We start from the raw sequence: 25,531 nt of genomic DNA on the forward strand, positions 1-25,531 counted from the left end.
TGTATCATGAAGAAGAAAAAGTTTAATTATTTACAGTAGAACCTGAAAACGTAACACTTTTTTCTCTCACTAATTATAATGCAACAACAAATTTCAAAGGAGTATCTCTGAAATTTCAGAATTCATTTCACTTAATATTATATTTCATTTCCAACTCTAAGTTCTAAAAAAAACTTATACAGTAGGCATTAACAAAATCCTCGTAGGTGATTCACTTTTTCAAGTACTTTGAAGACTAAGAAACACATACTGCTACCCTGGACATCTTAACTACAAATTTCCTTTTTTAAAGACAAAGTATGCTGATGTAACTAACATTCATTTTCCTATCTTTTTAATATTATTACCTCCAATTCCAAATGCAACGTAAGATTTTTTTTTCATGAAACTGAACACGCATACAGTCATGATAAAGGACGGGCCAGCACCACACAAGCAGAAGGAAAAGCCTGCCTTTAAGAAGAGCAGTGAATGCTGACGTCATACTCCGTACTCACACCCTATGAAGAAACTCTGTGATTCAGGATTCATTCAGTATCTAGAACATAATCCTGTTTACATACAGATAGATAGTAACTCAAGATACAATGAGCAACTCTAAGAAGCACATCTGCAGTGCACTTAGAAAATGAACAATATATATGACAGTGAACTCACTGTAAATCACATTGTTACTGGCTATACTAGCAGAAGCAGAATAGCTTACATTTATCAAGTGCTTACTAAGTTTGGAAACATCAAATTTAATTTTCACAAAACACTTAAATACTATTATTATCATAAATAACAGACTAGGAAACAGGCTCAGGGAAGTTTAAATACTGTGTTCAAGGTCGTGGTGCTAGGATCTCAATTCAATTTGGGGGGGGGGATGTTCTGTGGCATGGCCTTGCTATATATATAGCTCTAGTAGGCCTGGCACTTGCTATATAGCTCAGGCTGGCCATGAACTTATGAAAATCTACCTACCTTAGCTACCGTCCTACTGTGTGCTGGGCTTATAGGGGCACACCATCACACCCAGCCCAGACTGCACTTAACACTCTTACACTGCCTAGTTCAACTGAACTGCCCTGTTTCGACTGAGAACATCTTTATCCAAATTTCCTCCTTCACCTTTAACATAGTAAAAACACTTGGTATTATTTACTTGTGGTTACTTTCCAAACTGTCCAGCTTTAACGAGAAACATTTCCAATATCCCCATTGATCAACCTGCTACTATGTGGTTAATGAATTAAGTTTTAAAAATAAAAAAGGCCACGTATAGTGTGAAAAAATGCTCATTTCTAAGTTCAAAAGGTTTATCCACAACTACTCAAAAGCTTTCAAGTAGTTCTACTGAGTTGCTGAAGCCAAAATGTTTGCACAGCTTTGTCTGAGGGCTTACAGCTCTTCAAAGGGGATAAAACATTCTGAATGAAGGTCAACAAAATGCTTCAGTTACCTCCAGGTTTCGCCGTCATGCCACACCAGGCAGTCATACACAGGGCCTGGATCGCTGTACTTCTTCTCAAAAGAATTGAGCAATTCCACCTGGCTTTGAAGCTCCTCCTTGATTAGTTTATTGCCCTAATTCATTAGAAAATACATTATTATTAGTTCACTTTGTGCTGCTCAAAGTCATATTACAATATGTTCCAAGGAAGTATTGACCAATAATAAAATCATGTGATTCTGGAAAAATGTTAAGAAAAATTATATTTTATATCTATGTGACTTACAGGTTACTCAATAAGGTAGATATCAGTTAATAAGTTAAATATTAAAACATTAATGTTTTACTCAGTCTCTCAGTCAGACACTCACTCCATCTATCTTAGAGAAGATACTATGCTACAAGTTGGTAATACCATTTGGCTGAAATATGTGTTGGTCTTAAATGTATAGTAAGTATAATTCATTTATAAAATTAATTCTAAAATAAAATTGATTCAACATAGATTACTACTCATATGTAAGACTCTTATGTTAGGACCTTTCTACCTGAAAGTTCTGCCATGGGAACCTATAAATATTAATAGTCATGACCTGTCTTATATCTTTTAGAATGTTAAGTTAAATACATGGAAGAATTTAGTCAGACAATAAACTTCATTTGGTGCTGTAGTCATGAGCAGGCAAATGCTTTGAAAAATATTATAAACAGTGATGATGAACTTATTAAGCAGGTTCAAGGTTAATTTGTACCCAGGGCCTCACAAATACTAGGTAAGAACTCTACACTGAGCTATCTCCCCAGTCCAAGATTTCATCTTGATGAAGAAAATGCATGTGTATATGAAAATAACAATTCAGAAGAATAAACAACAAGTAGGGGTGATCTTTGCTGGGGTGGCAGAATGAAGGATTTTCACTCTGTAACACAGCCATGTCGTCTTAAAGCTGCATGGGTCAGTATGCTACTTTCATAATAAATAAAACCATTACTTTCATTTATAAGCTGATTAAAAAACTGATGAAAGTCGGACATGGTGATGCACGCCTATAATACCAGCCCTTGGGAGGCAGAGGTAGGAGGATTGCTGAGAGTTCAAGACCACCCTGAGACTACAGAGTGAATTCCAGGTCAGCCTAAGCTAGAGTGAAACCCTACCTTGAAAAACCAAATAATACTAAAAAAGCAGAATAAAATGAAAATAAAAAAACTGATGAGCATGTGTGAGATTATAAACTGATAGTATCTAGTGATCTATGAAACGATATATGCAGCAGTGTTTTTATTAAAATGGCATTATCCTGAGTAGCAAAAATCTGAAAACAAAGCAAGTAGCAATCTACGATAGCTCAACAGTGGTGCATCTACAACAGACTATCATAGAGGACAGAAAATAAAATCCAGCACCTTGCCATGGACGGAAACCACGGCTCCACAAGCAAAAGATGAAAGGCCATGGTACGTTTCCATTCCACAAACTCCTATCTAAGCAGGATGATGGCTGTCTGGGGAAGAAGGGGATGGGGACTGGGAAGAGGCAAGAATTTCTAGGTACAGCTCATAGGGAAGAACTCATGACTGTGCTTGAAAACGTTCATAAGCATGCTTGTGAACTTTTATCAGCGTAAACAATAAAGGCAGAAATGGTAACTCTAGCCCCTGAGAAGTGGAACGAGCAAACCTGTGTATCGCAGTCCACCTGCTCCCACAGCAGGCTGAGTGGAAGAGAGCAGCACCAACCTGGGAAGAGCCGTTGTTAGCGACATCAAATTCTTCCTGTTTCCTGCAGGCTTCTGCCAGGGCCACTCTGTGAATAGGATCCCAAATTTTTTCCTTGCGTTCTTTCTGCAAAGACGAAACTTCACCTTACAACAAGGCAAACAGTAGGCCCAGATGTTATTTACATGTGAGCCTTATAGTCAACTTGTAGGCCAAGTTTTCAAAAAGGCTTAAAAATCATTTCTAGTGAAATTAATAAGATAACGGATTGAGTATTAAAGTTGGCTAATTCACTAAAGTGTTAAAAAGAACAAGTTTAGGGCTGGAGAGATGGCATAGCGGTTAAGCGCTTGCCTGTGAAGCCTAAGGACCCTGGTTCGAGGCTCGGTTCCCCAGGTCCCATGTTAGTCAGATGCACAAGGGGGCGCACGCGTCTGGAGTTTGTTTGCTGTGGCTGGAAGCCCTGGCGCACCCATTCTCTCTCTCTCCCTCTCTCTGTCTTTCTCTCTGTGTCTGTCTCTCTCAAAGAAAGAAATAAATAAAAAAAAAAAATTAAAAAAAAAAAAGAACAAGTTTAACAAGTACACCAAGATGTATTTTTATATTCACATGTCCCATTTCAAATCCTCTTCTCCAAAATATACAGCATCACTTTATTGAACTAACTGAATTCCCAATCATTGAAATTCAAGTTAAGGACATACTCCTGAACCGCACAAAGTTGGGAAATGCAGAGGTGAATGTAAGCCAAAGACTAGGATAAGATTACAGCGGTATCAGGATGGGCAGACACCCAGTCCTTCCTCTGATCAAAGTAAAGGCCACGGCTGGGTCACGGCAGGCTGACCGTGCCCTCCTGAGTGCAGTGTGTCCTTCCCCACGGGCTCCGTGCTTCCAGACTGCTAGTAACCTTTACTTCAGTGTCTTCACGACAGGGGTCTCACAACAGAAGTTTACTTCGCAAACTAACCTTCTTCATTCAAACACTCAACCAGATTATTTATGTTGGGTCTGTTTCGGCTATATAATTTCTATACACATATTAATTTGTTCCTTATCAACAAAATGGGATGAATTTTATACAGTGACTAAGGACACTATTACATGTGTTTCAGCCTGAAGTTTTAAAACAAAAACCCAAACCAAAGTTACATTCATTAAAATCCCTTTGACTCACAGACCCTAAAGGAAGCAGACTGCATGTTAATTAAGTGGGAGACCCACAAGGTTTCCTAGCACGGTTATCTTCAAGAGCCACGTCTCATTTGACAGTTGAGCCCTGGATGGACATCAGCCACTAGTGCCACAGCGCTCTTCTGAAACAGCCCTTTCAACGTGCACAGAGCAGAAACCACACACTTCAAACTGCCCGTCTAAGAAACCTGGATGGGGCAGCAGAGCTGCCGCCCTGACAACCTTCTCCTTTCTGTAAGGTGCCCTGCTTCTTACACCTGGGCTTCAGCAGCCTGAGGTCTGATTAACACGGAAGGGTCTTGAATGATGACTGACTAGAAGCAAGAAGGTTAGATAAACAGCAAGAAAAATGGGATATTAGAAATTATGGGATATTAGAAACTATGCATTAAGGAGATATGGACTTTAAGTGAAGTGTCTTTAACCCTTTTCAAGTAAAAAAAAAAAAAAAAAAAAAGTCTTTCAAACATCCAGTGAAAGCTCTATGCCCTCTCCCAAAAAAAGGAAAAGCAAAACAAAACACAAAACCAAAACCACCAGCAATGAATGCATTTTCAGCATTCAGATTCCTAAGCTAGTGCATGCACTAAAGATTAAGACCCTCCACTCCAAGAATACATGACACTAAATGGAATCTTGAAGCACTCATTATTTGAAGGTGCCCAAGTCCACAAATTTTTTTTAAAACCACTGCAATTATTAGTTTATTAGCATCATCCAGGGCTCAGATGTTCAGTATTCCTCCTGAAATTACATGGACAAATGCAATCCAAGTCAAAATTATATAACAAAACAGCACTCCATCATAAAAGCATGCAAAATTACAAGAACAAGATTTTAACACTGACACAGAACGATAATTTCAAAACCACAAAATTCACCAAATTACTCCTTAAACTGCTAAGGAGAGAAACATTCACATGAGTGAGTTTGGGTTTTGGAAAGAAAAATAAAATCAATTGGGTTACTGGTACTAAGATGCAAGGTTTGTCCTTCTTCCTCATGTCTGATTTATTAAAGGGGAAATCACAAAATACAAAAATATATCCTACTTTAATTTGAAATGTGGCATAATTTAAAAAGCTGGTCCAACAAATTAAAAATACTTCTAATACTCTCAAGTTTCCTGAGCAGTCCGTTCTGAGACAGACGGGAAGGTGCAGAGCCGGCACTTTCACAGCCTTCACTGGGACTAATGTCAACAAAAAGTTCAATACGGCAGTCTTGTATTTTAAGCTCACACTTTTGTGGGATACATTTTCAGATCTTCTTTCATGTGGGAACTTCAAAATATAACTGCCATTAAATGGTAATGGGAGTTAAAGAATACAGAGACCTTGTTCAAAGATTAAAGCATATTTTTCTACCAGTCTTTCAAGGACAGACTTTCAAACTATTTGATTCTAATAATCCCATGTTATGAAAACAACTGGTTACTCTTCATGTTGTAAACTTCAATGGGCTATGTGAACTCTCATCCACTGATCAAGATTTTGGAGTTTCAGTTATAGGTGAAATTGTTTTCAAACTTTTTATTACCCCTATTGCGATAAGCAGGGTGTGTAGACAAAAGTAGTTTACTCAGCCTGACTATATGAAAAGATAAACACTGCAATACTCCAAGTGACCCAAAATGGGCAAAAGCAAGATACTAGCTCTCCCTCAAGAAGAAAAATCTCAGACCTATGAAAAGACAACCATACTAATAAAAAATTGTATTATAGGGCTGGAGAGATGGCTTAGCGGTTAAGCGCTTGCCTGTGAAACCTAAGGACCCTAATTCAAGGCTCACTTCCCCAGGACCCACATTAGCCAAATGTACAAGGAAGCGCACGCATCTGGAGTTTGTTGCACTGGCTGGAGGCCCTGGCGTGCCCATTTTCTCTAAATATTAAAAAAAAATTGTACTACAGAGTGAAAAAGCGGTAGACTCTAGTATTTTTTAAAATTAATTTATTTGAGAGTGACACAGAGAGAAAGAGAGAGAGAGAGAGAAAGAGAGAGGGGGAGAGAGAGAATGGGTGCGCCAGGGCTTCCAGCCACTGCAAACGAACTACAGACACATGTGCCCCCTTGTACATCTGGTCCTGGGGAATCGAGCCTCAAACTGGGGTCCTTAGGCTTCACATGCAAGTGCTTAACTGCTAAGCCATCTCTCCAGGCCTCTAGTGTTTTTAATATGCGTTTGAATTACCCTTATTAGATGATGTATGTCCATTCACTTCATAGCTAGCAGCTATTTTGTTAGGAGTTTGATGCCAACTTTCTTCAACTTTGTTCGAAACAATTGTAGTTACTCTATAATGTGAAACAAAATCTGCGCTTTCACTGAAATTTTCTATGTCTTATGGCAAATGACCCAGTGGCCTGTCTGGCTCTCACCTGCCCCCCTGCTCAAAGAGCTCAAAGTACTGCAATGGCTGTGGAAGTGGGAGCCAGATGCGGCCTCCTCACTCTCCTCTCTGTAACTCTCAAAATTTTATAAAAACAAACCAAATCAAAGAAAATCTTTTTTCTTCCGGTAGGAATCAAATGTGAGCAAGTAGATTTATAAGTAATTGATACTAGGTAGTAAATTATCTGTATCCTGCCAAACATGGTAGTGCACGTCTTTCATCCCAGCACTTTTGGGAGGTACAGGTAGGAGGATCACTGTGAGTTGGAGGGCAACCTAGGCCATAGTGAGACCCCCCCCCCAAAAAAAATTACCTGAATCCTTTCCTTGAGAGCCTTTGGATAGAAGTCATAACCATTTTTTATGCCAATATGATATTTTCCTGAAGGATTTGTCCAGCTTGAAGGAATCTATAGAAAAAAATGCAAATTGGCTTCATTAAATCAGTCCCAATGCCAATGACATACTACTGGGGGCAGGGGAGTGTTTCATAGCCCCTCTACTGGCTCACACTGGAAAAGCAGGCCTGTGTCATTAGGGAAATACTTTTAATATACTAAGTAGGTGTATGTCATCACTATGACAGCCTTTATTCATCCATAAATAAGATGGCTCCACCATTTTTTATACAACTTTATAATTCATGAAGTACTTTCAAAGTACCCTACTTCAGTAATCCCCAAAGTTACTGACAACTTTCAAACACCACTGTCCCCTCAGTCCCCTCTTCATGCCCGCAGTGAGTGTCGACGTCAAGCAGGAGCTGCATGAGCTCTTAGGAAGAAAGCTCTGTGGAACTTGCTATGCAGACACCACACCACTGTGACTGTGGAAGACGAGAGAAAACAGACGAGAACCAAGATACACCAATAAGAATACAGCCTTAGCCGGGCGTGGTGGCACACGCCTTTAATCCCAGCACTCGGAAGGCAGAGGTAGGAGGATTGCCATGAGTTCAAGGCCACCCTGAGATGACAGAGTTAATTCCAGGTCAGCCTCAAGCAGAGTGAGACCCTACCTCGAAAAAAAAAAAGAATACAGCCAACTACCCACCACGAGATATGCCACAGTTGCCAGGACCAGGAGAAATTGCAGAGAAAGCGGCACCATGAACACTGCTCTTATGACTAGCCTGACAACCAGCTCCAGAGTGAGCCTAAGAACCCAGGTTCCATTCCCCAGAACCCATGTAAGCCAGATGCACAAACATCTGGTGTTTGTTTGCAGTGGCTACTGGCCTTGATGTGCCCATTCTCTCTCTTATAAATAAAACTTTGGGTTGAAGAAAATAATTAATTATTTAAGGCCTATATGGCATTAATAATTTCTAAATAAATTAGGTTCCAGAAATTTCAGGTATTGGCATATAAAGGATTACTTTTCTTGCTGGGTGTAGTGATACATACCTTTAATCCCAGCACTTAGGAAGCAGAGAGGCAGGAGGAGGATCACCATGAGTTCAAGGCCAGCCCGAAACTACAAGAATTCCATGTAAGCCTGGACTAGAGTGAGACCTTTTTTGAAAAACCAAAATAAATAAACACTGTATAATTAATTAATTAATTAACTATTATTAATTTGGCTTTTCTAGGTAGGGTCTTGCTCTATCCCAGTCTGATCTGGAATTCACTATGTAGGCTCAGGATGGCAATCCTTCTACCTTGGCCTCCTGAGTGCTGGGACTAAAGGCGTGTGGCTGCATAAACAGTACTTTCATTGCAAAACATGTCAATCTTCTTTAAGAGAACAAGGAGACTGAACTTTTAACTTTATTGCAAGCAATCTACCTAACAAAAACAATGGCAAAGTGTGCAACAAAATGCCACTAGAGGGGCTGAACAGATATCTCAGCAGTGTGCCTAAGAACCTGAGTTTGATTCTTCATTACACAAGTAAAGCCAGATGCACAAGGTGGCACATGCATCTAGTATTCGTTTGCAGTGGCTGAAGGCCCTGGCTCAGCTCTGTATCTCTACTTATAAATAAATAAATTAAAAAATATTTCAAGCCGGGCATGATGGCACATGCCTTTAATCCCAGCACTCAGGAGGCAGAGGTAGGAGGATCACTATGAGTTCAAGGCCACCCTGAGACTCCATAGTGAATTCCAGGTCAGCCTTGGCTAGCTATCTTGAAAAACAAACAAAAAGGTGTTAGATATTACTTAATCTAATAATACATATATTTGTCACAATTATTTAACATATACATAAAAAGTGAAAATAGGGCTAGAGAGATGGCTTAGTGATTAATCACTTGCCTGTGAAGCCTAAGGACCCCGGTTCGAGGCTCAGTTCCCCAGAACCCACATTATCCAGATACACAAGGGAGCGCACGTGTCTGGAGTTCGTTTGCAGTGGCTGGAAGCCCTGGCGCGCCCATTCTCTCTCTCTCCCACTCTCTGCCTCTTTCTCTCTCTGTCTGTCACTGTCAAATAAATAAACAAATAAAATAAACAAATTTTTTTTTAAAAAATGAAAATAATCCAGCTGGCATGTCATATTAATTATAAATGAGACAAAAATCTGCAGTGTCCCTGAAGTCACATACATTTTAAATCATGACTATTTTTCTCACAATGGAGGTAGACTCACTATAAGAATGATATTGGGCTAGAGAGATGGCTTAGTGGTTAGCCTAAGGACCCAGGCTCAATTCCCAGGTATGCACATAAACCAGATACACAAGGTGGTACATGCATCTGAAGTTTGTTTGCAATGGCTGGAGGTCCTGGCATGCCCATTCTCTCTTTCTTAAATAAATAAGTAAATAAATAACATAGATATACTCAAATGATAAAGCACAGTTATCATCATGCCATCTGTTTTTGGCCAAGTTCTAGCTTAGGTGACGTTAGAATAGATTTTACATATTTGATCATTTTATATTTCTGAAATTATATGTGGTCTCTTTAAGAATAAAAGCCCTTCTTGGCTTCCCACCAGGAATTGATGACAAGACCTTATTGCTGAAGACTTCACATGCTTGGACTACAAGATCACTGAGAAATCTTGCTGCAGCTGAGCTGGAAACTTCTTTGCAGGCCACCTGACAGAAAGCCAGAAAATGCTACACAGCATGCAGCTCCATGGGAGAAAGAGAAGTCATCAGTGGAGATAAACAACAGTGGACACTGTAAGCCTTAAGTTTGGCTAGTCAGGCCAAATGAGCCAACGGGGGCAATAGTGGCATGTCTGTTACAATGGAAACCAACCATTCTAATTGGACTGGAGGCCCACTCCATGTGAGGGAATACATGCCTGGTACTGCAAACCTATGACAGAGCCCTAGGAGTGTAACGCATGCTGGTGTCTGGTTAAATGCATATATTATGTTCACCAAACTCCCTGGTAAGTACTTTTTTAAATGTTCATACTCATATATTAATGCAACTCTCACTTTTGGTTAGAGAAGCTTCTCTTTTCAGATGGCAGTGACCTTGGAATGACTCAGGAGGCACCATGGTGCTGAGAAAAGTGACAGGAGTGCTCAGCACTGAAATATCTCTATCACACCTTCCAAGGCTCAGGGTCCATTCCAGAAGAGGTGGGAGGAAGAAGGTAAGAGCCAAAGGAAGGGTAGGACTCCTTACAACATGCTCCTCCAGACACAAAATGGTCTGGATATCCATGACCTCACAGTGCCTGACACTACCTACACAAGACCATCACAATAGGAGGAAAAGATTATGACATCAAAATCAAAGAGAGACTTATTGAGAGGGGGAAGGGATATGAGAAAGTAGAGTTGAAGAGGGGAAAATGGAGGGGGATTATCGTGGTTTATTGTCTATAATTATGGACGTTGCCAAAAAAAATTTAAAAAGAATAAAAGCCTCATTTGATTTAGATTTTGACCATTTTAAGTCGAAATCATTAAATTGGCTCAAATTATACATAATAAACACAAGGATTTCCACATGATATAATCTGTTTTCTCTCTACCTTTTCTGTCTGACAGGGTCTTGCTACATAGCTCAAGTTTTTGCTGGACTCACAATCCATCTACCTCTGCCAATTGAGTGCAACATGATCTGATTACCAGTTACAGCTCACTTTTGTGACTGCGTTAAAAGACAAGTTGCCTAACAAGTGGTGCAGTTTTCTTAAGATATATTATGTATAAATTTTCAATAATACTCTTTTATTTTAGCCATGGATCCTATGTTTTACACTACCAAATGGCCAGGCAAGATGGGCCCATGGGCACCACAGTGGCATATGGGTGTAAGCAATAGCTTTCTAAATGGATCTGACTTGTTCCTCAGCTGGGAACTCACATCTGGTACTGTAAACCTTGTCAAAAGCCTGTGGCAGGCTGAAGCAGTTAAAAGGCAGTTGCTTGCAAACCCTAACAGCGTAGGTTTGCTTCTCAGGTACCCATGCAGAGCCAAATGCATAGGGTGGCGCATGCATCTGGAGTTTGTTGACAGTGGCAGGAAGCCCTGCTGTGTCCATGCTCACTCACTCTTCCTATCTGCCTCTTTCTGTCTCTCTGTCTCAAATAAATAAATGATTAAAAAAAAATTAGGCCCTAATGGGAAGCTACTGCTATGTTTATTTTAAAAAACTTGACACAATGTCCCTGTCAAACTGCCTTCTAAATATTTTTGTTTATGCGCAAAGATTTTTACTTCTGTCAGCTTTAGTCAGAAAGGCTTTAATTTTTCTTTTTCTTTTTCAGTTTCAGTGGATGATGGTTAACTTGTCAAATTCATACATGGTCAAAGTGCTGAGAAGAACTGATAGCAGAAAGCTGAGCCAGAGCTGGGCATGGTGGCACATACCTTTAATCCCAACACACAGGTGGCAGAGGTAGGAAGATCACCATGAGTTCAAGGCCACCCTGACACTACACAGTGAATTCTAGGTCAGCCTGGACTACAGTAAAACCTCACCTCGAAAAAGAAACAACAAGAAAATCTTGGACTGGAGAGATGGCTTAGTGGTTAAGCGCTTGCCTGTGAAGCCTAAGAACCCCGGTTCGAGGCTGGATTCCCCAGGACCCATGTTAGCCAGATGCACAAGGGGGTGCATGCATCTGGAGTTCTTTTGCAGTGGCTGGAAGCCCTGGCGTGCCCATTCTCTCTCTTTCTCTGCCTCTTTCTCTCTCTGTGTCACTCTCAAATAAATAAATAAAAATGAAGAAAATCTGAGCCCTGAATAGGCCTCTAAATCAGTCCCACCAAGGTTAAGGGAACAGTGCAGAGGAGGGTAGAAAGAATGTGACAGCCGACAGAGGGGTTGAATGCATTCTACTGGATATGAAGTAGTCATTGCACTCCAGGACTCCTGGCACAGTGGGTATCAGCACATGACCTGAACAAGGGTGGGCCCATCAACATTCTGTTACGGAGGGGAGGTGCTCCAGAAAACCTATGCTATAAACAGTGAATGGCTGCTGGCCGAAAGAAAGGCATTTTCATTTCTGCAGTGTTATAGCAAATGATAAGGTGGCCATGCTTCTGTAAACAACCCCTCCTGAAACTCAGTCACAAAAGAAAGGATAGGAGTGTGTGTGTGGGGGGGGGATTGAAAGAGAAGACATGATAGGGGCCATAGAGATGGCTGACAATGCAAAACCTAATGACCTGTGTTCAACTTCCCAGTATCCACATAAAGCCAGATGCACAAAGGAGCACATGCACCTGGAGTTTCTTTGCAGCAGCTAGAGGTCCTGGTATGTTCATTCCCTGTCTCTCTTCTCTATTTGCTTGAAAATAAATAAAAGTACTTTTTAAAAGGGCTGAAGAGATTGCTCAGGGGTTCAGGCACTTGCTCGCAAAGCCTAAGGACCTTGGTTCAATTTTCCAGTACCTAAGTAAAGCCAGATGCAAAAGGAGGTGCACGCATCTGCAGTTAATTTGCAGTAGCTAGAGGCCCTGGAGTGCCCATTCTCTCTCTCTCTCTGCCTCTTGTGCTCTCTCTCTCTCTCTCTCTCTCTCTCTCTGTCTCTCTCTCTCACATACACATTTTTTTAATGAAAAGAAAAAATGATAATGAAGGGACTTGCAGAAGTGGGAGGGAATAGTTAAGAGAGGGCTGTGGGAATGAAGTTGGAATGTCAGCTTTCTGGAGAAACTCACATTGCAAATGAAAGCTGTAAGACACAATGGAAGCAGTCTGTGTGTGATCACTCAAAACCTTAAAAAGTGAGGATGATCTTTCAGTCTTCCCTTTCAACCTCAAGCAAACAGGCTGAAAATCCCTTTAGGGTAACTGAGTGTGGTGGTTTGACTCAGGTGTTCCCCATAAACTTAGGTGTTCTTATTGCTAGGTTTCCAGCTGATGGAGATTTGGAAATTACACTCCCTGGAGTGGGATTGCTGCTAGACACCCGACTGTGTGGCTTCGGTCTTTTGAGCCGGTTTTCAAGAGGAATGTGGAAGGATTTGAAACCTTGGCCTAAAAGATGCCCTGCAGTGCTGTAAGTACAGCTTGATGGACTATTCTGGTCAGAGCTGAAAGACCTGAATGCAGTAAGGGCTATGGACTGTGAGGTTTGGCTTATGAGGGTGAGAAGGAGCTTTGCTTGGACTGGGCTAGCAGTTTTGTGTGAAAAGCTTGCTGTTATGCCCGTGTCCTGATAAGTTGTGCAGGGTTGCTTTGCATTGAAATGAACTGGTGTGAGCAGAGGGATATGGCACTGGAAGAAAAATCTTTAGGGAAGAAAAAATCTCTGGGTGAGCTGCTGCCCGTTTAGCTGTAATTGAGAGATTACAACATTTGAGATTGGGCCAGCTGACCTACAATGGGACAACAGGAAGAATGTAGACTCTTTTGGAGGGGTCTGAATGCTCAAGCAGTGTCCTGTTCTTCAAAGTCAGCTTTATTCCCCCCGGATTAACAAATTGGCACCGTATTATTGTGGAGTATAAGAAATGCAGGAAAGAGAGGGTCACTGAGTTTGCAAGTCTTGTGTTTTAGAAATGGCCATGAAGCAGGTTTGCTGGATGCCTGCATGGAGACCCCATGGGGCCGTGAGGATGAAACGTGGATCACAGTGGAGATGCCGGGACCATGAGATGGCTAAGGAAAGCTGCCAGCACTGGGACAGTTTTCCAGCACTGTGAGTAGCCTAGCTGGAGGGACAGAATTGGAATGGCAAAGAATTGTTGTTGGTTAGAATTGTCGGACTTGGAGATTTGTCACTGACTAGAGTTGTTGACTTGGAGGTATACAGTTTGATGTTTGTCCTGTTTAAATCTTATATCCTCTTCTTCCATATACTAATTTTACAATTTAAAACTACAAAGAAAAAAAATGAACAATAAATAAAAAGTACCAACTGATTAGGCCTAGTTGAATCCAAATTAGGAGGGGAAGGGGATATAGCTCAGTAGTAGAACATCTGATTACAAATGAGGAAGGGAGAGATGGCATAGGAGTCTTAACTTTTATTAGACACTACTTAGAAATGTTTGTCTTAAATATGTAGACATTAAACACAAAGTTAAACTATAAAATCCCATTACATGGTTGGTCTGAGAATACTGAAGAGCAGAGCTAAAAAACAGTAAGGCATTAAGTTGAGAAAAGACAAAACTGTCTTCATCAATCTTTTTTTTTTTTTGTAGTGTATTTTTATTTATTTATTTGAGAGAAAGAGGCAAGTAGATAGAAAAGGAGAATAGGCACGCCAGGACCTGCCTCCAGCTTCTGCAAACAAACTCCAGATTCATGCACACCCTTGTGCATCTGGCTTACATGGGTCCTGGGGAATTGAACTGTGGTCCTTAGGCTTCACAGGTAAGCGTATTAACCATGAAGCCATTTCCACAGACCCATCAATCACTTTTAATAAGGATTTATATGGTACCTATGGTGGTTTGAATCAGATGTCCCCCATAAATTCATGTGCTCTGAATGCTTGGTCTCCAGGTGGTGGCAATTTGGGAGGTAGAGCCTTGTTGGAGAAGGCGCATGGTTGGAGGCAGATTTAGAAATGTTATAGCCAGCTCTCCTTGCCAGAGTTTGGATCACTCTGCTGTTGCTGTCTTCCACCATTCTGTGGTGAAGAAGTGATGGTCGGCCTCTGTCCATGCCATACTTCCCCCAGCCACCATGAATCTTTCCTCAAAACTGTACGCCAAAATAAAGCCTTCCCTCTTAGCAGCTGCATGTGATCAGGTAACTACAACAACACATGTAATTCTACCTTTGAGCCATAGTAATCATCAGTGTACTTTATTTTGTTTATTTGGGGGGAGGGGCAGATAGAGACAGACAGAGAGAATGGGCACACCAGGGTTCCCAGGCACTGCAAAAGCTATAGACAAATACATCACCTTGTACATCTTGCTTATGTGGTTCCCAGAAAAGTGAACCTAGGCCTTAGGCTTTGCAGGCAAGCACCTGAATTGTTAAGCCATCTCTGCAGCCCCATGGTTGGTTGGTTGGTTTGTTTGTTTGTTTCTTTCTTTCTTTTCACAGTTTAAGTTACTATAGCTATCTAAAGAATAAGTTGATGTGGTTCTAAATCTGTAAGACTTGCTAGGGATATCGTCTAGTTTCCTAACATGAAATGACTGATTCAGCACTAACTCTGCTTATTGGCTTAAGAGAGAGAGTAAGATAAGAAATCACTCTATGTTTTGCCACATCCGAAACTCATTAGCTAATATCTCATTTATGGATGCATGCTTGTTTATAACTATTTTTTCAGGTGTAACCTACCTAGTCCTTTAACCAAGGGTAGAGAATAAAACAAAGCCAGTCATTTCAGTTTGTAGCTGTTATAGCCTAAACATTTCCTCATGGTCAAGTAAACAGAAAGCTATGAAGGGACAGAAAATGATAATGATTAAACTATGTGATCACTTTCTCTTTCTGTTCAAAAGTTAAAACAGAATTCATTGATATCAACTGAAAATAAGTACCTATTCCAAGTACCTTATTGAACAACAAATAATTCTTTTAAGATGTTCTTATGATACCACATACCTTGTGGCATTCTGGGTGTTATAAAATGTCTTCCCCATAAGGGTCTGCTGGGTTTATTGACTTCCAATGAGCAGAATGCTATAAAGAATGGGTTATCACTCACAAGGTAACCTTATAAAAGACCATGGCTGCCAGGTGTGGTAAGGCACACCTTTCTCCCAGCACTCAGGGAGCAGAGGTAGGAGTATACCTGTGAATTGGGACTACAGAGTGAGTTCCAGGTCAGTCTGGGCTAGAGTGAGACCTTTCCTAGAAAACCAACAAAAAGACCATGGACTCTCTGAGCATTCAATCTTAGACTACTTGCAGTGAGGAAAGATAGCTGTCACACTGTGCTATAAAACAGCACTTAGGAAAAGGCCATGTGGCAAAAAGCAAAACAAGGAAACAAAAACACTGCAAAAAATGTCGTTAATAAGGCTGGTTAACAACCACCTCCCCACATACCCTTGCTAAGACTGAAGGAAACCACAGCAAAAGATTTATAGCTTCATGAGAAATCCACAACTAAATGCAGCCAGCTAACTCACATCCCAGGCACTGACTCACGGTAATTTGTAGCTACTCTTTGTTTTAAACCATGAGGTTTGGGGTAATTTGTTACACAGCAAAAGGTAAGTACTAGACTACCACAATATAAGCTAAAAACATTAGATATTCAAAACAGTGGAAGGACCATTTGGAAAAAGGAGGGCGCTTAGAAAACCAGATGGGGAAGGAGAACAAAAGATTATGTAATGGGAACGGAATATAATAAAATTACAGTAAGCTCAGTATTAAAATCCTCAATTAAGGGCTGGAGAGATGGCTTAGCAGTTAAGGCATCTGCCTGCAAAGCCAAGGGATCCCGATTTGATTCTCCAGGACCCACGTAAGCCAGATGCACAAGGGGGTACATGCGTCTGGAGTTCATCTGCAGTGGCTGGAGGCCCTGGCATGCCCATTCTCTCTCTTTCTCTCAAATAAATAAATAAATAAATAAATAATTTTTTAAAATTCTCAATTAAACATGAGGTGTCTTGAGGCAGTATTACAAGAAGAATGAAAAACCCACTCAATAAAGAGAGAGAGACATTCCCACCTTAAGCACTCTGCCTGAAAGACCAACAATTTCACCGTCTTTTGGCTCTACTTCTGTAGCAGTGTTCACATCACCACTTCCTGTCGTATCGATGATGTCAATGATTTTTGGTTTTCCATCAGTTGTAACCTGAAAATTGTAAATGAACAAACAAAATATGAATTATAGATAGTGGGCTTTTGTTTTTAAAGAAAGCAATGCAAACCTATGCATGTCTATGTGTATAAAATTTCCTGTAAAAATTTACACTTATGTTTAAAAAAGAACTTAATTGTCTTAAATTTGAAGCCTAGTAAGGGCCGGGCGCAGTGGCACACGCCTTTAATCCCAGCACTTGGGAGGCAGAGGTAGAAGGATTATTGTGAGTTCAAGGCGACCCTGAGACTACATAGTGAATTCCAGGCCAGCCTAGGCTAGAGTAAGACCCTAACTAGACTCATAAGGAGGTGTTTTAAAATGCATCCTAAGTTTGTAAGGATACATAGTCGGCTATTTTCATTAATTTCTTCGAGAAGGAAATAACCTCACTGACTTGAAATCAAGAACAAGGAAAAAAAGAATGACTGAGATGGAGAGGGAATATGATGGAGAATGGAGTTTCAAAGGGGCAAGTGGGGGAAGGAAGGGTATTACCATTTTATAATCATAGAAATTATTAGTAAAAATTTGGAAAAAAATAAAAAAGAACAAGGAATCATTCCGAGGTTAGACAGAGCCCTCTCACGGGAAGCCGCATCACCAGGATGCGGGCGAGGGCAAAGCCTCACTCACGGGACTTAGTGATGTATTTACTATCTAGTATGTCCCCAAGCTTTACTCACTAGAGCCCCCTTATATGTATGCACAAATTCTCACTTAAAATTCTTATGTATTCAGTTTTCCCATCCACATACTGCTTGTATTTTTTTTTGTTTTATTTTTGTATTTTTTATATTTTGTATTTTTGTATTGTATTTTTATTCATTTATTTGAGAGACACACAGAGAGAGAAGAGAGTGAGTACAGGTACGCCAGGGTCTCCCGCTGTTGCACATGAATTCCAATAGCATGCACCATAGCCTCCATGTTTTTTTTTAACCATTTAAAGCAAACACTCCACTGGAGAATTTTTTTTTTTTTTTTTTGAGAGAATGGAATTTGGGGTTAGAAGGACATTTTGAAATACCAAAACCATATGAGACTTGGAGTAGAACTTTGTGACAAGGAAAGTGAACCCCCAACACTGGAACGAGACCTCTCATCTGAGGAGGAAGAGGCACCACAAGGGAGCGAGCCAGGAATCCTGCATAGTTATGGGTAGAGCCATGGTAGTGAGTCCTCCATCCCAGGATGGAACACTGTGAATGCTTACTGGGTTATGTGTCTACATAAACAAAAACTGTCCAAAGGATTCCCCTGAGTGTCAGGAATTTAAGTTACAAAATTCTCCACTATACTCACTGTGGTGCACGACTTGATGGAAGCCACTCACTAAATATTTGTAGAGGTCCACAAAAGATGGGATAAATTTGCAAACCATCCCCCCCCTCAAAAAAAAACCACACTATGAAAACAGGTAGTTACTTGACATTCCAGGGGAGAACTGATCATTTAAGCAAGAGAATATTTCATATGAAGTATTTCATGTTTCATAAATTCTATTTAGTGATTTTTCATGGAGAACAAAATGATGAATTAAAAGGATCTCTGATTTCCTGTGCTTTCAGAAAGAGTTTTACTTGAGACTATCAAGTCAATTCTAGGTCAGCCTGGGTTAGAATGAGACTCTACCTCGTAAAAACAAAAAAAAAAGTGAATAAAAATTAATACCAATGGGCTCAGCAGTGAAGACACTTGCCTGCAAAGCCTAAGGACTGTGGTTCAATTCCCCAGTACTCACATATAGCCAGACGCACAAGGTGGCACATGCATCTGGAGTTCGTTTGCAGTGGCTATAGGCCCTGGCATGCCCATTATCTACCTTCTTCTTTCTCTAATAAGTAAATAAGTAAAAAGATGTCTTTCACCAAAACTTTTTCTCTAAGAAGAAATTGTATTTATTACAAGTATATATTATTATTCTTGCAAACACATTCAACAAAGATATTCAGCATTAGAAGCAGATTTCATACAAAGTAAGTCTGTATACGCTTTCAAGGAGTAGCTTTCTTAACCAGGAAAAAAGGTATATAAACGGAGTAGTAAAGTGATGTATTTTGGGGCTATCAGAAATTTACAAATTGATATGAGAACCAAAAAGGGAACACTGAAATAGCAAGACACTGGACTGAATTTGAAGCCACACATCCTAACAAAATGGCTAAACACTTGGCAACAAACTAAAGCAAATCGGCAGTTTTCTAAGTTATGTTATCAAGACCTAGTTAGTTAGGAGTTTGCAGGCACATTCACCAACACGAGACCTCAAGTGCAGGGCAAGCACCCGCAACACCTGGGTGGAGGGGACCCTCATGCCCAGGGGTTAGCACAGGTACAAGTGGGCAGGGAGTTAGAAGCTCAAGGAACGGTGGGAACTGAGGCTACATGCGGAGGCTGGAGTTGGACAAAGAAGCATTTTATTACAGTTGAGGATTCCAATGTGGGTTTGTTGTGAACAAAGGTGGAATACAAGGTTTGGTTTTCAAGGAAAGTTTGGCATGTGACGCATGGAGGAATGACAAGCATGACTGGTGCTGCATTTACGTGTGTGTGTGTGTGTGTGTGTGTGTGTGAGAGAGAGAGAGAGAGAGAGAGAGAGAGAGAGAGAGAGAGAGAGAGAGAGATGTATGCCGGTCTAGTCCAAGTTTGATCTTTTCCATGTCGTTTGACTGGTTGAAGCTCTGACAGGCGTGCTTCAACACCTACGTTCAATTCCAAACAGGACTTCATCACTTAGCCCAACCTCACAAACCTGGTGAAAGAGGAACATGGCAAGATTGCTTTTTTATGGGCAATCAGCTAGGAACAGATGGCCAAAGAGAACCTAGGCCAGGCATGGTGGCGCACGCCTTTAATCCCAGCACTCGGGAGGCAGAGGTAGGAAAATTGTATGAGTTCGAGGCCACCCTAAGACTACATAGTGAATTCCAGGTCAGCCTGGGCTACAACGAGACTCTACCTTTGAAAACTAAAACCAAAAGAAAAAGAAAAAAAAAAAAAGAATATGGATGTCCCCTTGCCTGCCCTGGCAAGACTAAGCCCCTGTCTGGCCCACTCTCATCCAAGATGGCTGCAGGCAACACTCCCCAGCAGCAGCTCGGCGCTTCCTTTTCATGGTTTCCCAGGCCTGGCACACCTGGATGGTCTGGCCCTCCCGAGTGAGCAAGCCTCTCCCTTACAGCCTGAGTAGGGTGGCAAGGCTTCTCCTTACATTTTTGATCCATACAAGGGAGTCTAACCGTAAGTGTGACATCTGTTATCTTGGCCCCTCTGTCCTGTAGGTCCACAGTATATAAATAAGTGTCTGTCCCTCCTTCCCAGCTTAGCTTAGCCAAGAAGGAATTTCTTGTCTGGGCACCTTCATGTCTTGTTTGGGGTGTTTTTTCACTACATGAATGACCTCTCTCTAAACCCGAGTCCTTTACCATGCAATCACTCAGCTTTCTCTGACCTGCTATGAGAAGGAGAAGTGATCTGAGATGCGGACTCTCACACTTTGCTTCCCACTCACGCATGCCTGTGCCCTCCCCAGAGCCACCCCCATCTGAGACTTCTCTGTGATGGTGATTCTCTCCGGCTCCATTCCGTCTTTACAGTTGGGCAAGGATGAGAATTCCTTCTGGTGTGAGTCCTTCAGCTAGTCATCCCTTGGATCCCAATTCTCCCTAAAATAAACCTCATAATTCGTAGTTTACCCTTCATACAGTCCGTGGTTTTCAATTCTTTGCTGGAGTGATAAGAATCTACAAGTTGGGGGTCCATGAGCCTGAAATCCCCTGTGTCTTTGTAGAATTTAACCCCTCCCTGGACCCAAAAGTCCAGCACTACCACCAGGTGCTTGAATGTCAAGAAAATATTACTAGTCGGGTGTGGTGGCATACACCTTTACTCCCAGCACTTGGAGGGAGGGAGGTGGATCACTGTGAGTTCAAGGTCACCTGAGACTACACAGTGAATGCCAGGTCAGCCTGGACTAGAGCGAGACCCTACCTCAAAAAATATATATATACATATATAACCACACACACACACACACACACACACACACACACACATATAATTTATATAATTATTACTCTTCTCATACAGTCTGATCTTTTTTTTTTTTTTCTAGACAGTGTCTCACTTGTAACCAGACTGGCCTCTCAAACTTGTAGCAATCCTCCTACCTCAGCTTCCTATAAGTACTGAAATTATAAGAATGCAACATCCAACCCAGTTCTGCTCTCTACTCTTTTTTTTTTTTTTTTTTTTTTTTTTTTTTGGTTTTTCAAGAGAAGGTCTTGCTCTAGCTCAAGCTGACCTGGAATTCACTATGGAGTCTCCTGGTGGCCTCCAACTCATGGTAATCCTTCTACCTCTGCCTCCCAAATGCTGGGATTAAAGATGTGTGCCACCTCACTCAGCGCCTCTCCACTTTTGACATGCCCAGAAACTGTGACAAGAAAAAGTAGCTTGGCCCAAGGAAGTTACTAGAAGAGACAACTGAATGTGTTCCTTCAAGTTCATTCTTATGACTCTAGTCCTTTAATCAGAACCCACCTGGTGTCCCAGACAGCCAAGTTGGCCTCTTCTTCCTCCTATTTAATTTTTTCCTTTCTTTTATTTTGGTTTTCTCAAGGTAGGGTCTCACTGGAATTTACTATGTAGTCAGGCTGGCTGTGAACTCACAGTGATCCTCCCACCTACCTCTGCTTCCGGAATGCTGAGATTAAAGGTGTGCACCACCACACCTGGTTTTTCTTCTTCTTTCTATTCACCTTGCCTTAATGATGCATACACAGTTCTAAAAAATAAATTTGTTGGACTGGAGAGATGGCTTAGCATTTAAGCACTTGCCTGTGAAGCTGAAGGACCCCGGTTCAAGGCTCGATTCCCCAGGACCCACATTAGCCAGATACACAAGGGGGTGAACACATCTGGAGTTCATTTGCAGTGGCTGGAGGTCCTGGAGTGCCCACTCTCTCTCTCTCCCCCCCCCCTTCTCTGTCGCACTCAAATAAATAAATAAAAACAAAAAAATTAAAAATAAAAAAAATTTTCAAAGGTCAAGAGGGTAAAGAACAGAACTTAACAATTCACTCATGTTTGTAAGTTTCTTTACTGAATTCCAATTGACTATTTGGGTCAACCTATCAGTTAATGTTAGAAAAGTTATATTTCAATTGGTGTCCACATTATATTGGTTGAATACTTATGCTATTACCCTGCAAACATCCAACACACTTCCCTTCAGACAGTGGTGAACAAAGATAGAGAACAGACTCCATCTACTAAAAATGTGTTTATTTTCAAAATTTGTGTTTAATACTTTAAAATACACATGCCACTGATTAACTCTCATAGCAAGACTGTTGGGTGAAAATCACTGTTTAACAGAAAGTGACAGAATTTGTCAAGTAGGACTGGAAATTCTACAAACACATGTCTACTGAGCAGTATTGTTCCCAACTTTTCCAATCCTCTACTCATGCTGACAAGAGAACCAGTGAACCACTAGCGGTTCTCTGCCCACGTCCCCACAAAAAGTAAACACACACCACAGCACAATGAGAAGCCCTCCCACTCTGCAATAAAGCCTCTATGTCGGGATGGCTGTTGCCGTGTTTTAAGCCCGAGGACTATTATTAATAAAGTCACAACAGGAGTTACTGGAGTAAAGTCCTCACCCGCTGCTCTTTGAATCAGCAGACTGGCCAGGTAGGACTTCAGAAGGTGTGCTGTGCTTAGAGATGCTGAAGCACCAGCACCAGGAACCCAGGCTCTCCAAGGAGTCTACAGCGCCGCCACATTGCCCCCTTTCTGCTATCCCCTCTCTGGAGGTTCTAACCTCCACAATACTGCCTCCCTTACTGAAGAGGACAAGACCCAGACAAGACAGGAGGCCAGGAGGAAGGCTTACTAAGTATTCCTCGTTAGTGCAGAACAGGGAATAGACACATCCATGAAGAACTAATAAGCCATAAAGCAAGTAGGATGTCAAGGAAGACTTGGAGTGATGGATGTTGAGAAAACCAGTAGACTGCTCATAGGCAGATTTCAGTAAAAGACTAAACCTACAGATTAGAATGTAAAGTCATTCTCTCTCTCTCTCTCTCTCTCTCTCTCTCACACACACACACACACACACACACACACACACACACACTCTGCCTCTTACCCTCTCTCAAATAAATAAATAAATATATAAAAAAGAAAAGACAAGGGACTGGAGAGATGGCTTAGCGGGTTAAGACCTTTGCGGGCAAAGCCAAAGGACCTTGGTTCAATTCCCCAGGACCCATGTAAGCCAGATGCACAAGATGGCGCATGCATCCGGACTTCATTTGCAGCGGCTGAAGGTCCTGGTGCGCCCATTCTCTCTCTGCCTCTTACCCTCTCTCAAATAAATAAAACGTAAAGTCAGTGTGCTTTTAATCCAGGAACATTTTCTACTTTTTTTTTTTTAATAGTGAGGATCCGTGATCTAAAGGCTTTTACATTACGTGCAGCAAAAATAAACAAATTTTAAAACCAAAATAAAAGTATGCTCTCATGTTGAGTTTTTTTTTTTTTTTTTGAGAAGTATTTCTAAGGCCTGAGAAGTTCTCACAGAACAAACGGCATGGGCTCCTCATATTAAAAAAAGACTAAAGAGAGTCAAAAGATTCAGTGACCCTAAATAAATACACTGCTGATTAACTTTTAAAGCACAACACCCGAGTGTCAGAAGATACGATTGCGGAAACGGACCGTGTCATCTTCTGGACACCCAGTTTTGCTGCCCGTGGCCAAAACCAAATCCCTTCGGCACTGACGATTAAGTCCTGCCAGGTCTTTGGAGCCGTCTTAGCCGTCCGCTCGCGATTTAAACAAATAAGCAATAAATGAGTGGCCTGCACGACTCTCGCCTGAGCATGTCACGTTAGGGAGCAGTGGCACAGACACGCGGGCTGCGAGGGAGTCCTGGGGTGTCCGGCCTGGCATCGCCCCCGGGGCGGAGGGGAACAAACTGGGGTTCCCCCGGTGTGGGGCGCGGACAGCCCCACGGAGCATGCTGCTTCGGCCCGGCCCGGCCCGGGAGCACGGCCCAGCACGCCCGCCCCTCCGCGACCCTCGCCCGGACACCGGTTCCTCCCGCGCCCGGCCAGCGCTGTCCAGCTCGGCGCCCGAGGCTCCGGCGTGCGGGGAGATCCGCGGCTGCGTGCCGCCCGCTCGTCCTCCCCGTGCCGGGCCCTCGGAGAGCGTCTCACCTGCATGCCCGGAGCCCCGGGGTCAACCCCCGTGTCCAGCACGGCGATGAGCACCCCGCGCCCGTCATACTCCGGGTAGCGGCACAGGAACGAGGCGGCCCCGGTCTCTTTCTTGGGCAGGAGGCCGTGGAAAGGGAAGGGCTCCTCGGTGGCGGCCGTGGCCATGGACGCAAGCTGTGGAGGACAGACAAGGAGGAAGAGGAAGGCAAACTGCCAGGCTGCGCGCGGACGAGCAGCGGTGGCGGCGGCGGCGGCGGCGGCGGCGGCGGCGGCAGCAGCAGCGCGAGGACAACCCGGCGCGACCGCGGGCCGGAGGCGGAGGCGTGAGGGAGGAGTCTTCCGGCCCTTTAGCCAATCAAAAATCAGCCAGGATCCAGCAGCCAATAGCATGGGTTTACGTCATCAAGTGGCGCCTCTCTCGGGCACCAGCCTCGAGTGTTGCCCAGGCTGCAGTGAAGGGGGCGGAGCCTCGCGTTTCCGCTTGGGCTGCGGTCCTCGGGCCTGAGGGTGTTGAGACACTTGCAGGTAGGACGCGCAGAAGAGCCGGCTTTGGAGCCCGTGGGTTCTGGTGTGCAGCGCCGGAACGGTCCGCGGCAAGAAACGGGCCCGCCCGACACACGTGCGGGCGGAAATTGGTTTCTGGACTCGAGGCCGTGGGGGAACAGCTGTCCGTCAGGGGCCGCAGTCCCTCCGGGTGCTGCCCGTGCCTCCTGCCTGCAGGTCCGCCAGCTCTGCACGGAACCCTTGGCCTTGGCCGTGGAGGTTTCTGCGCCCCCACTTTTGTTGGGGGTGACTGGTGCAGGGATGGGCTCGGGACCGGCTGCTCGAGTCGACAGGCCGCCCCGGGCGCTGGAGATCCTGTATCAAAGCCCCAGACAGAAACGGGCCGCTCCGGCGCTTAGTTTTGTTTCCCTCATTCTTTGCATCCGGGGTCTGAGGAAAGCATTTTCCTCCCTTAGATTGACGTTCCTAATTGTTCCTTAGCGCTCAACACCCACTGAGCTAGCCTCAATTTGCGGTTGTTCACGATCGGGTGTCACAGTGACGCGATCAGTTGCCGCATGCTGTGGTCCCCGGGAGGTGTGTGCTGTTTCTAGGCTAATCTTAGCTGTGTGTGTGTCACACACGCATGCATGCCCCTTAGCAGGCCGATGACGCCTTCCCAGAGCAGTTCTTTTAAATGAAAAAAGAAAAAGAAAGAAATCAATAGGATGACAAAGGAAATATCTCCAAAGGCAATTATCAAAAAAATTTTAAAAACCAGTTTTGTTACATTGTGATAGCTTTACATATGTAAATAAGTACACACACGTCTCTTTTTGCATTAAATGACAAGAGCTAGTCTAATATGCTGATGTAATACCAAAATAGTGAAGGGGGCTGAGGGTGTAG

General features: G+C 42.7%; 1 protein-coding gene across 3 annotated transcripts in view; it reads right to left on the bottom strand.

Moving 5' to 3' along the window:
- Nucleotides 1–24,374, bottom strand: part of Tpp2 (tripeptidyl peptidase 2) — an 81,672-nt gene extending 57,298 nt beyond the window's left edge. The window contains exons 1-5 of one of the 3 annotated variants that reach the window (XM_004663394.2): nucleotides 24,140–24,373; nucleotides 16,770–16,898; nucleotides 7,061–7,156; nucleotides 3,179–3,283; nucleotides 1,448–1,572 (exon numbers count right to left, since the gene is read on the bottom strand). In XM_004663394.2, the coding sequence (XP_004663451.1) occupies nucleotides 1,448–1,572; nucleotides 3,179–3,283; nucleotides 7,061–7,156; nucleotides 16,770–16,898; nucleotides 24,140–24,304 (620 nt within the window). In that variant the 5' untranslated portion in view covers nucleotides 24,305–24,373. Of the gene's footprint in view, nucleotides 1–1,447; nucleotides 1,573–3,178; nucleotides 3,284–7,060; nucleotides 7,157–16,769; nucleotides 16,899–24,139 lie in introns of all 3 variants that reach the window. The other 2 variants (XM_012949859.2, XM_045145621.1) reach the window with 2 other exon arrangements.
- Between the last annotated feature and the right edge of the window lie 1,157 nt (nucleotides 24,375–25,531).

The sequence above is a fragment of the Jaculus jaculus genome, chromosome 3, assembly GCF_020740685.1.
Source record: "Jaculus jaculus isolate mJacJac1 chromosome 3, mJacJac1.mat.Y.cur, whole genome shotgun sequence".
NCBI lineage: Eukaryota > Metazoa > Chordata > Mammalia > Rodentia > Dipodidae > Jaculus > Jaculus jaculus.